The 13,663-nt window shown below is 35.2% G+C and overlaps 1 protein-coding gene across 2 annotated transcripts in view; it reads right to left on the bottom strand.

Annotated features, from left to right (window-relative positions):
- Nucleotides 1-13,663, bottom strand: part of DGKI (diacylglycerol kinase iota) — a 447,808-nt gene that overhangs the window by 147,370 nt on the left and 286,775 nt on the right. For both annotated transcript variants that reach the window (XM_060155951.1, XM_060155952.1), the window contains exon 20: nucleotides 941-1,140. In XM_060155951.1, the coding sequence (XP_060011934.1) occupies nucleotides 941-1,140 (200 nt within the window). The remainder of the gene's footprint in view (nucleotides 1-940; nucleotides 1,141-13,663) is intronic.

Genomic DNA, 13,663 nt, shown 5'->3' with positions numbered 1-13,663 from the left:
CTTCCTTCACAGGCACTAGAGGAAGCCAGCCATTCAGTACAAATAGGTAACCATGCATCACAGGCCACAAATAGAGGAGCACCTTGGAGGGACCCTCGCTCTGACAGAAGAATGGCCCAAGGCTGAACCCTAAAACGTCCTTACCTTGAGTCAGGTCAGCCATAGGTGCGTGATATATGAAAGATACTCTAAAAGATACCCCAAATCCCCATCTTTCTCCATCCCTTTCTCCAACCTCAAAAAGACATTTCAATCGAAATTAGATTAAGGGACTCTATAAAATGCACTCAAAATATCTAGTCATTTATCACCTTGTCCAAATCAGTTTATCAAAACACCCAAGAAAGGAAAGGGTCCAGGAGGGATACCTTTTGTTTAGGCATTGAGTCGTGGGTCAAGTTTCATCTAGACAATAGGATGCCACCCAGGATGGCAAAATTGAGTTGAAGCATCAGAGTACGCAGGACCCCAAAATGGGAGCATTGGGAAAGGGCAGAAGGGGATACGATGTGGAGAGAGGGGAGCCAAAGCCAGCTCTGCCGACCTCCTGCACCTGGAGAAACCAACTCTCCAAGTGACCAGGGAAAAGAGGAGGCCATCAGCACGCCTTCTTAAACAAAAAAGAACACGTTCGACAGGACACGTTTTACGACCCTGAATCACTCGGTGATTTTCTGCTGGTCCCAGTAAGTATATACTCAAGTGGTCAGTGGAAAAGCATCATCACTCTAACACATCATACAGCAATAACTTCTGAAAGAAGGGTGTGGTCACCGTATAGTAAACACGAAGAAGAAATATGTGCGGGAGACCAAGGAGCTGCTGAGTCTCCTGGACTCGTCTCCTTTCCCAGCACAGGGAGGCCCCTGCTCATGCACATGCGCAGTGCCCTCCTCTCCACGGTCTCCATGTTCACCAAGGTGGGCAAGGGCAGACTCACTCATTGAGTAAAGGCATGGACGTCCTTCTCTTGCTCTTCTGTACCATGTTGGCCTGATTCCTCAACGAGATCCGAATCATAGCCGGGGCCAACCTACAGGGCTCCCCATCCACTTGCATGGGGATGGATTTGTAAGTTAGCAGCATGACCTCCCGACACTGGTGCAGCCTTTCTCCGTGGCCCCCGACTTGCAGGGCAGCCTACAAAGACAAGAGGCAAAAGGAAGCGAGAGGTTAGTACTTAAGAGTTACTCAGGAAACCTAGAAAGCCCAAGCCCACTGCCTATAATCAAAAGGCCTTTGAAAAATACTTACTGAAAGCTGTTGGCCATGAGTAAAGTGGGAAACCTTGGATAAATCATTAATACACATAAACTGAAATATCTTAATTTTGATGGCTTGATCACAGATCCTCACTGATAGCCATTTTTTGCTTTTATGTATTTTCAGCCTTAACTTAATCGTTAGTTTAATACAAAAGCTTTTTGTGTTATCTACTCCCATTAAATAACCAATGTACATAGAATAAAGAATATAAAAAGATAAAATACATGGTTTAAGACAGCTTCCATACTACACTTACTATATAAATATATTTATAATTATAATATATAGTTATATATTGTATATTAAATATATTATATTTAAATATGCAACCCATCCTTAGAAAATTTTTCAGACTTCAGGCAAGCTTTTCCTTTTTACCTAAACCCTCCTCAAACTACTTCAAATCTGTGTAAGATCAATGAAATGCAAAATAATAATCCTCAATTGAAAACATTCTTTAGAGTAAAGCAGCTTTGAGGATCAAAATCAAAGACAGTAAGAGCTCAGTTCACTACAGTAGCCACAAAATGAAAAGTCAACCCAACATTAAAATTCTGCAACAAAGTAGCATAATTTCTCTGCCTTAGTAAAAAAAAAAAAAATTTTTTTAATATATATTTTAGTATCACTTATCCTTTTAGGGATGAACTAAAATCAGACAATATGTTTGGTTATGCATACAGATAGCGCCCAAATTGTCTTATACAGTTTGAGGGACATTTTTATACACATATGTAAATCTCCATCCAGATCAGGCTTTAGGCAGTTTATAGCAACCAGAAGGTTTCCATGTGTCCCTGCCCAATCTATTTACACTCCTCTCACCAACCAATCAGTAACCACTATTCTGACTTCTATACCATAGATTCAATTTGTTTGAAACTGAACTTCATATAAGATGAATCATACAATATGTACTCTTTTGTGTCTGACATCTTTTGCTCATCATTATTTTTGAGTAATAGAAAAGTGTATTTACCTACTCTTCTGCTGGTAAACATCTGGCTGTTTCCAGTTTGGGGCTATTAATGATATAAACTTTCTTGTGTCTGTCTCTTGGTGGATACATCCCCTCTCGTGGTACGTAAGATGAGTACAATTGCTATGCCGTAAGTTTTTTTTTTAACTTTAGTAGATACTGCTAACAGTTGTTCAGTAAGGCTTTATTATAATACATTTTGAGTATCAATTTTTAATGAAGTAAACAAACTTTTAAAAGAAGTTAATACTAACTCTAGCTCAAAATCTAAAAGATTGACTTAAAAAGAAAAACCTACAGGAAAAAACTTTGTTAACTGAGATTTGTGAAGTTAATTTCCACTAATTTGGTTCCCAGATAGTTGTGTTTATCTGATACTTTGAACTACTTTTGCACTTGCATTAATCTGAACAACAGAAACCTGATTATGTATGAATGCAAAGAGAAAAGGAACACAAAGGGACAGAAAGGAGGAAAGAAAGTAGAATAAAAACTGAAAAGTAAAGAACATACTTCATTATTGAACACCTTTGATGTTAAAAAGCACTCAGTTGTGAATTTTATATACAATTTTATTCAATTAGTAGGACAAGGAGGGAGAGGAGAATGAGGCGAGAATTTACTAAAATTCTTTCCGGCCTATTTCCCGATCCTCTGTTACTCAGATTAAGGTCTTTCTGGCTGCACTTAAATGACTCATTTAAGTTAATCTATGGACTTGAGCCACTACCTCATCTCCCGAACTTTTCCAAAATATTTCCCTTGCCTTCAGCAAGCACTTCTCAGGGCAATATTTATCTGACCATACTGTATCCCTTCATCCATGGAGGAAATACCATTTTCTTCTCTTTTCCCCCAGTCTTGACTAGGCCTAATGACAGATAAAAATGCAGAACCTGCTAAGTATGAACTTATTCCTCTGGGTTTGACAGGACTGAAAACTGCTTAAATACTTTCGAACCCTTCAGTATCAGAAGGCTTCCACAGTACTACAGAGAACATTTAAGCCATATTCTCAGCCTCGGTGATAGATTAACAGCAAACACAATTAACAGAGGTAAATAGCTGTCAGTGGCTGTTCCACTGGCATTTCAGAATCAGTCCAGGATCACTGAACAGGCACAAGAGGAATTATAGTAATTAGCTTCTCAGAATAAAGACAGTTCTATTATTGTTAGCACAAAAACACTTACTTTTGGAACAAGTTAAAGGTAATTTTTTAAAATTCTTACTAGAAATAGTTATTTTTCATCATTCAGATTAATCTAGACTTAACATCCTATAAGGCACAGGCCCTAATAACCATAATCATCCCCAGAATTTGCTAGAATGAGTCATTTACTGATAAGAATACATTGGTGTATTAATGACAGATATTCAATTGTCTGTTCAACCTAGCATGTATTATACTCTTGTGAAAACTTCAAATATTGCCTTTCTGGTAGTATATGACTTAGGAGGAAAACAGAGACAGCCCCTGAACTAAGTGCATCCATTGCCATTTATTGTCCTAAAGTCATTATAACAACTTTCTTTCAGTCCACAGTTAAGGTGTGAGGTTTTCTTTCTTTTTTTTTTTTTTTAAGATTTCTTTGATGTGGACCATTTTTTAAAAAGTTTTAATTGAATTTGTTACAATATTGCTTCTGTTTTACGTTTCGGTTTTTTGGCTGCAAGGCGTATAGGATCTTAGCTCCCTGACCAGGTATCGAACCCACAACCCCGGCAACGGAAGGCGAAGTTTTAACCACTGGACCACCAGAGAAGTCCCTGGTGTGAGGTTTTCTGACTTTCTGCACTATGCTCCTCCCCGGAATACTATTCTCCATCTAAGTCTCATCCTCCTTCTTACTACTCAAGTCCTTATTCCACTTGCTGTCAGATGACAGGACAGACAACCCTGGATTGGGAAATCAGAACAGAAATAAGGGCAAGTCTTCCAACCCCTCCTTTCTCCTGACTGCTGCAGGCCCCTGACTCCCAGTCCCAGTCCTGTAACAAAAGGCCCAAGGCAGCGATCAGTGACATGGACAGTAAATAACAGAGATAATCAACAATACCGAAATCTGGGTTTTTTTGGTTTTTTTTTTCAAGACGAACAAGGTGGTCTTGTAAAACCAAATAACAAAAAATGGAAAACTATTTTGTTTTATTAAAAAATAAAACAAGAGAGGATAAGATATAATAGAGTTTAAAAGTCATACAAGAATGTTATAAAGATCTATATGTTAATAAACTGGAAAACCTAGATAAATTTCTGGAAAAAATATAATTTGCAAAATTTGGTGTAATAAATACAGAAATTGGATAGATTAGACTGGTTTTAAAAATTGAAAGTTTTCAAAAACATTACTCATTCCACCCCCAACCCCAAAATGTGCCAAGTAGACTTAGATGTTTTACAAGTAATTCTACCCAAGTTTTATAGAAAGACAGTGTCTAATAAAACTTGTTTTAGAAAATGATGCTATGGCTTCTGAAATAACAAAACCAGATAAGGGCAGCAGCAGAAAACAAACTTTTAACCTAAATTATATTTATAATCACACATACCAAAATCATTTAAAAAAAATAGCTAATTGCTTTTACTGGTCTGTTACGTAAAAACTAAATTGTGATCCATTACGGGTTTGCAAGAATTAAGAATACTTCAACATCAGAAAATAACAAAGAATGAAATAATTCCATTTGCAACAACATGGATGGACCTACAGGTTATCATATTAAGTGAAATGTCAGAGAAAGACAAATATCATATGATAGCACTTACTTGTGGCATCTTAAAAAAATGGTACAAAACGAACTTACTTACAAAACAGAAATAGACTCACAGACACAGAAAACAAACTTACGGTTACCAAAGGGATAGCGGAGGTGGGGGGCCGGGGAGGGGTGATAAATTAGGAGTTTGAGATTACTACTCAAACTATATATAAAACAGGTAAACAACAAGGACCTACTGTATAGCACAATGAACTATACTCATTATCTTGTAATAACCTAAAATGGAAAAGAATCTGAAAAAGAATATATTTGTATACATATATATGTATAACTGAAACACTCTGCTGTACACTTGAAACTAACACAACATTGTAAATTAACTATACCTCAATAAAAATAAAATAAAAAACACATTATTATAATTTCACCATACTGTGGTTTAAGTGAGATAAACCACATTATCATCCCAAAAGATGCAGAAAAAATAATAAAGTTCAGTGCCTTTTAGGGTCAATTGTTAGAAAACTAGGAATCGAACACAATTTATTTATCTGATAAAGGTCATCTATCAAAATCCTTAGGGAAAACATTATTTGGAATAAAGAAAATTCAAAGCATTCCTTTCAAGGGACAAGATGATCCACTAGTAACAAAAGTTTTCAACATAGTATTGGAGGTCTTGACCAACATAATAAGTCAAGGAAATAAAACTGGAGGAAAAAGCCATGGAAGAAAGAAAGCAAACCTTGTAATATTTCCACTAATATCATCCCATACATCAAAAGTCCAAGAAAATTCACAGGCCAAAAATTAAACCTTGTAAGAAAGGTACACTATCAACATAAAAAAATGAAGTGCTCCCCATCTCTAGCAATAACTAAGTAAAAATATAATAAAAAATAGGATGTCATCTATAATATCAACAAAAATAAAGCAATAAAACTTTTATGCAGAGAAGTTTTAAACTACTGGAGACATAAACCTTAAAGAAATGGAGAACCACGCCATAGCCATGGATGGGACAATTTAATACTCTAATGATGTGAATTTCCTCCAAATTAATACATAAATTCAATGTAATTCCAAGTGAATATGAGAAATACTATTTTGAAGAATCTTGTCAAACTGATTCTATAATTAATTTCAAAGAATAAAGGTTCACAAATGGCTGAGAATATTTTGAAAACATAACAATAGATTATCCTTATTGAATATTGAGTCATGTAATATTCAAAGATACAATTCAAATAAAGGTGTTTGCATAAGAAAAGACATAGGGGGCTTCCCTGGTGGCACAGTGGTTGGGAGTCCGCCTGCCGATGCAGGGGACGTGGGTTCGTGCCCCGGTCCGGGAAGATCCCACATGCCGCGGAGCGGCTGGGCCCGTGAGCCATGGCCGCTGAGCCTGCGCGTCCGGAGCCTGTGCTCCGCAACGAGAGAGGCCACAACAGTGAGAGGCCTGCGTACCACAAAAAAATAAATAAATAAAATAAAATGGAGAAAAATAAAATCAGTATTCTACCTCACATCATACACAAATATTAAGCCCAGATGTATTAAAGGACTAGGAGCAAGAAACATAAATATTAATATAAAAATTAGCCAGTAGAAAGAGAGGAGAGCGCAAGTATATATTTCTCCTTAGCTCTCTTTTTTCAAGCAGTGTCTCTGGCAGTGGCTGTTTCTCCTCTGTTTCCATTTCCCACTGGCAAGCACTCTTCCCAGGCCACCCTGTCTCTACGGTCCCAGCACAGACAGGCAGCCCCAGCAATGACCTCAACTCTTGTGGTCTGATTCCCTTCTCTGGAGTCCCAGCTCCTGCCCGATGACCCTCACTGCACAGCCCATCAATGACCACTTGTCCAAGGTCCCACCACTGCTGAATGGCCCTGGCTCCTGAATGCTGATAACACTGTCCTTTCCCTTTGTCCCACCAGTCCTGGAGGTGGCAGAGAATTTCTGCAGTTGCTAATCCATGGATTGCTATCTATGGGTTACCTCTTTTCGGTTCTTCTAACATCCTGTAACTAGTCCCCTGTACTAAATTCCCTCAATTGAACTATCTCACATGGGATATTTTCCCTCTCTGACACCCTACCCTAGTCCCCCAAATGAAAAATTTTACTTAAGAAATTTGCAGCGGCACCATCATTCAAGGCATATTTTTCTATACAAGTTTTTACAAGTGGTTTTATTGCCACAAAGCAATGCCATTAAGTTTTATTGCTTTTTTCCATTTTATCAAATATTAACATTTCTGGACATGGGTGTATTTTAAAATCCTACTGTAATACATGCTGTAAGCAGTCTAAATACCACCAGCAATAGCATTACTATTTACTTAATTATTGTTCATATGAGTAACATTTATGGCAAAAATAATTCCATAGATTCAGTTTCTTTATCTGTTAAGTGATGAGGTTTTGGTAGGCTGCTATGGTCTGTTTTAGCACTAGCATTTTAGGATTCTAGGTTGTACCTGTAATTTCATGTTCTCAAATTCTACCACATGCCATCTAACTTTGACAATATTAGCTGTATGCTAATGCACAGCCAGTATCTACAATGAAGCAGAGGACAGTAAAAAGGAAAGGCTTTATTTGAAAAACTTTCCTTCTGCTCATTAAAATTAATCCAGCAATTATTAAATACTATGAATAAGAACATTTTTTGAAAAAGTGAAGATTCTTATAATGAAGAAACCTAAGTACTCCTTCTCACTGGGGTTTATTGTATACTTATGTCTTTTTCCATTTTTGTTCAATAGAGGTAGATTCACTATTAAGGTGAGTTCATGGGAGGCAAAAAAGCCACAAAAGGGGTCTGTTCAGCTTTTCTGCCAACAGTGAGATCTAGCCTGGAATTCAGTGGTGCGCGATGGAAAAAAATCATCTTCATGCTTTCAAGCTATTTCCATAAACAATCAATCCTCTGAAATCTGTAATATCATGACAGAGTTAATATAGTGTAGTCATATAATCAACAACATATCCTGGGATCAAATAAATTTGTATAAACCTGGGAAGAAACACATCTTATTGATGATTGTTTTTTTTTTTTACACTAGGCTAGTAGCATCCATCCCTTATACTAGACTTGTTTTTGGATTTTGTGAAGCAAGAAGGGAACTGAACAGAATATAATGCTGAAACAGTATCAACTAGGTCACAATAAAAGAAAAGCCAGACTCCATACAATATATCATCTACCCAGCATATAATCAATTGTATTAGACATGAAAAGAAGCAAGAAAATGTGATCCGTGAGGAAGAAAAATTTTTTGAAATGATCACTGAATGGACTTAAGAGCAAACTGGACACTGCAAAAAGGGGTCAGTGAACATGAAAACAGAGCAATACATATTACATAATCTGTAAAACAAAGACTAAAACATTTTATTTTTTTCCCCAAGACGCATAAGGCAATAGCAAGCAATCTAAAGTACACATAATTGAATGCCAGAAGGAGCAAAAAAGGATGGAGCAGAAAATACACGGATGAAAATATTCCAAATTTGTAGGGAAAAAAAAAAAAAGGTCAACCTTCAGTTCCAAAAAGATCAATGAACCTAAAACAGGATAAATACAAAGAAAACCACGTGGAAGTTAGAATAATGCCCACTACAACAACCAGGAAAACTATGCCCACATTCTAATGCCCAGAAACTATGAAAACCGTACAAGGCAAAAGAGCCCTTTCTGGTATGATTACATTAAGGATGTTGACATAGGAGACTATTTTGGATTATCTGTGGGAGGTGGCCCTGATGTCATCACAAAGGTCCTTATAAGGGAAGAAGGGAGGCAGGAGAGTCAGAGAACAGGAGGTGAGTATAGAAGCAGAGGTCAGAGTGAGGCGGGGCCATGAGCCAGGAAGAGTAGGCCACCTCAACAAGCTGAAAAAGACAAGGAAGTGGGTTCTTCCCCAGAGTCTCTGGAAGAAACACAGCCGAACCTTCCATCTTAGACTTCTGATCTCCCAAACTGTATGATATTACATTTGTGCGGTCTTAAACCACTGCTCATGGTAATTTGCTTACAGCAGCGATAGAAAAGTAAAATGAACACATAGAGGCTTAAAACTGAAAGAAAAAAGCCTCAAAAACAGAGAAAAAAAGACATAAAGAGGGGAATAATGATACAAATGGTACCTGACTGTTCATCCTTAAAACATGGAGGCCTGAAGAAAATGAAACAACATATTTAAAGTGCTGGAAGAAGCCAACAAACAAACCAGTCAATCCAGTATTCTATATTCATAAAAATATATTTCGAAAAAATGAGGATAAAATAAAGACATTTCTGAAAAATTAAATTTGAAATTATTTACTGCCAAGAGAACTGTACTATAAGAAATGCTAAAGGAAATCTTTCAAACTTGAGCAAAATGATACCAGATGAAATCTTTGATCAACAGAAAGAAATGAAGAAAGCTGGAAATGGTGAATATGTGGGTATACATAAAAGACTATGAACTGTTCTTTCACCTCTTAATTTCTTCAAAAAACAACTGACTGCTTAAAGCAAAAATATCAATACTGAAATGCAGGGTTTACATGTTATGTCAGAGTGTAATACATGAAAAAAATAGCACAAAGTAGGGGAGAAAAAATGAAATTATAAGAGAAAAAGGTCTGTAACAAATTACTTGTATCAAGAATAAAGGAGGGGATTTTACAGACATTAAAAAAATAATAAGAGAATACTGTGAACAACTTTAGGCCAACAGACTTAACAATTTCAATGAAGTGGACAAATTCCTTGAAAAATTCAACTTAGTAAAACTGACTGAAGAAGAAATAGAAAATGTGAATAATTCTATATCTATTCTTGCCTCAAATAAATCTCAAGCCCAGACAGTTCTTTAGGAAATTCTATGAAATACTTAAGGAAAAAAATAATACCAATCTTATAGAAATTCTTTCAGAAAGCAGACAATCCCTATCTCAATTTACGGGGCCAGCATAACCTTGATATCAAAACCCATAAAGGATATTTCAAGAAAATAAATTTATAGACCAATATCTTTCATAATCAGTCACAAAAATGCTTAACAAAATGTTAGTAAATTGAATCCAGCATATAAAAAATGATAGTACATCAAGTGAGGCTTAACTTAGAAATGCAAACTGAGTAATTTTTTAAAAAAATCAATGGAATTTATGATATAAAGGAGAAAATTTATGATATAAAGGAGAAAATCCATATATTAAAAAAAAGCATTTGATTAAATACATCACTCATTTGTGACTTAAAAAAACTCTCAGAAAACTGACAGAGAATCATAATTACTTAATTACATAAAGGGCTTTTATAAAAACAACAACAACCAAACAGCATACCTCATGAGGAAATATGGAATGCTTCCTCCTATAATCGGGAAGAAGGCAAGCATGTTCATTCTTACCACAGTTATTCAACATATTGCCAGCTCATTCAATAAGGCAAGAAAAATAAAAGGTGTGTAAGGAAATAAAACTGTCCTATTCACAGACCACACAATTATGTATACAAAAAAGCCTAAGGGGGCTTCCCTGGTGGCGCAGTAGTTGAGGGTCTGCCTGCCGATGCAGGGGACACGGGATCGTGCCCCGGTCCGGGAAGATCCCACATGCCGTGGAGAGGCTGGGCCTGTGAGCCATGGCCGCTGAGCCTGAGCGTCCAGAGCCTGTGCTCCACAGCAGGAGAGGCCACAGCGGTGAGAGGCCTGCGTACCGCAAAAAAAAAAAACCCAGAAAAACAAAAAACCAAAAAAACCTAAGGTATATATCAAAAACTACTAGAACTAATGAGTGAATTTAGCAAACCTGCAAGACAAAGTCAATAAATAAATATCTACACGTGTGTACACATAGACATCAGTTATTTCTATATATTAGCAATAATAATTACATGTGAAATTTAAAATCATACTATTTAAAATACTTAGGAATGAATTTAACAAAAGGTATGCAAGGACCTGAAAACTGTGCTGAAACTATAAAAGACTGCTAAGAGAAATTAAAGAACACCTAAATAAATGGAGAAATATATCATGCTTATAGATTGGAACATTCAATAATGTTAATATGCCAATTCTCCCTAAATTTACCTATAGATTCAATGCAATCCCAATTAAAATCCAAACAGTTTTATGTAGACACAAACTAATTCTAAAATCTATACACAAATTCAAAAGATGTAGAATAACCCTAACACCCTTAGAAAAGCAAAGTGAAATGATTCATATTACCAGGTTGAAGACTTACAATAAATCTATAGCAATCAAAACAGTGTGGAAGTGGATTAAGGATAAACAAATCAATGAAACAATAGAGTTCAGGAAAAGACCCACATACAATCAAGAGGCAAAGGCACCAAGACAATTCTATAGAAAAGGAAAGTCTACTCAAAAAATAGTGCTGGAAAAAAACTGGATAAATGTTATTTTAAAAAATCATGAATAAGATTCTTTTATTTCACCTCTCATGTTATTAAGAAACTTGCAAAGTTTTGGATAATCGTATTTTTAAAAATGAACCTTGAAGCTACTTTGCAGAATACACAAGAATTTAAGCTGAATCACATACTTATACATAAAAGCTAACACTATAAATCTTCAAGAAGACAAAGGAGAATATCTTCCCAACCTTTCCTGGAGTAAGCAATGATTTAAGAAGGACACAAAAAGCTCTAGCATGAAATATGCCTACCTCCTAAAACTGGAATTCATAAGAATATTTAAACTTCTGCCAATCAAAAGAAACATTAAAAAAAAGATAAAAATAAACTGGGAACATATTTGCACTAAATATATCTGTCAAAAGACTTGTATTCAGAATATATAAACAGTACCTGCAATTCAACAATAAAAGATAAACAGCCCATCAAAATATGCAAAAAATACAGACATTTTTTAAAAAAACAAAGACATAAAAGGTAACAATAAAGGTAAACAACATGTCTTACTCTCTTTTTTTGTTGGACATAATTGACTGTATAAAACATAATTTCTTTCTTTCTAGGGATGTAATTTTATCCTCTCATTCTGTTTCATCAAGTGTAATATTATAATAGCTTTTTGTTTCTATCCATGAACACATTTTCAGAACCTGTAGGGCATTAAATTCCTAACACTTCCCATCAAGTATTCTTAGACATTGCTGTTGGGCAAGTAAACAGTACAAAATTTCCAGAAAGCAGTTTTATAATTTTTATTAAGAGGCTTTAAAATGTTTATGCCATTGAATCAGTCACTTCTCTCCTGGGGATGTGACATAAGAAAATAATTTGAAATGTTAACTGTGGTTTATAAACATTATGTTAATTACAGGAGTGTTTTATACCACCAAACATCGAGAAACCTAAAAGTTCCGTAAAGGAAGCTTTTCATAAAGGAATAATTATTATATAAATTGAGACATAGTTACACAATGAAAGAGTAGGATTTACTTATGATTCCCTATATATTTAAAAACATGGAAATAAAGCAATTGAAAGGGAACACATCAAAATATATAAATATAGTTAGTTATGGATCATGTGATTCTGAGTGATAGTTTTAGTTCTTATACTTACATATGTTATCAAAATAAACATTTAATATTACTTTTTTCTTAAAAAAAAAAAAGATTATCTGGTATGTGTACAACTTCAACCCTGGGAGTTTCTCTATGTAACTTTTCTCACTGAATAACCTTTTGCTTTTCTAATTCATAAATATCAAGCAGCCTACATATTTTAATTTCAATTAACAAAAAGAAAGCGGGCTATGCTTTCCTTAAAGTTCAGGAGACTGAAATCTTTGGATTACATACCACATAGCAAATTAGGCTCCCAATTCTTCCATCTGAATAATGCTTTCAACTGTCTTGAAAAGTTTTAGATTACTTAGAAACAGACTCAACATGAAAGGCCCTTTACAACTGTAATGGCAGAAAATTGTGGCAGAAGTAAATACAGCTTATAGGGTCTGATTATGGTCTGTGTAGAATCCAAAAAGCTAATCAGGTTACCAAGCACCCAATGAAGAATCATCTTAATTAATAGGAATGCATTTCAACCAGTAAAATGAATTGAATACTTCTGCTTTGAAATGTGCAATTACAAGATAAAGTCTAAAAGAAACAATATTTTCTCCCATTCTAGTAATTCTATTTCAACTCTCTCTTAAAGCACCACTCTGAATATTTTAAATACACAAAAATACATACACTTTTACCCAAATAACTACACTCTTCTGTTTATATAATCATCTTACACAGATGTGTGAGTTTTCAAATAATTTACCTTCTTAGAAACATAATAGTTTCAAGGCATGTGAAATTTAAGGACTGAAAATAAAGTGCTTTCATTATTGAGTAAAAAAAAATACAATAGTGTCTGCTATATGAATAGGAAGGTAAGATGTGTATGAATATGAAGCAATATTATTTAAAGAACATGGATGTTCAAAATTGTGCAGTATTATCTACATTTAATAATTTTACTATTCCATTTTCTCTACACCAACTCCCATCTATTATTTTCCTCCTTTTCCTACTAATGATGGGATGGGAGAGAAAAGGATTTGATAGACCCCCCTAAATATTCTCTCCTGACCTAGAGGGATCTCCTGAGCTCTAAACATATATTTCAAACTGCACATTTCTATATCTTCTTAGATGTCTCACAGGGGTTTCAATTTTAACTTATATAAAACAGAGTTCATTTTTT

Source organism: Lagenorhynchus albirostris, chromosome 8 (assembly GCF_949774975.1).
Source record: "Lagenorhynchus albirostris chromosome 8, mLagAlb1.1, whole genome shotgun sequence".
Classification (NCBI taxonomy): Eukaryota; Metazoa; Chordata; class Mammalia; order Artiodactyla; family Delphinidae; genus Lagenorhynchus; species Lagenorhynchus albirostris.
Note: the sequence above shows the minus strand (reverse complement) of the source record. Positions and strands in the feature narration are given on the sequence as shown.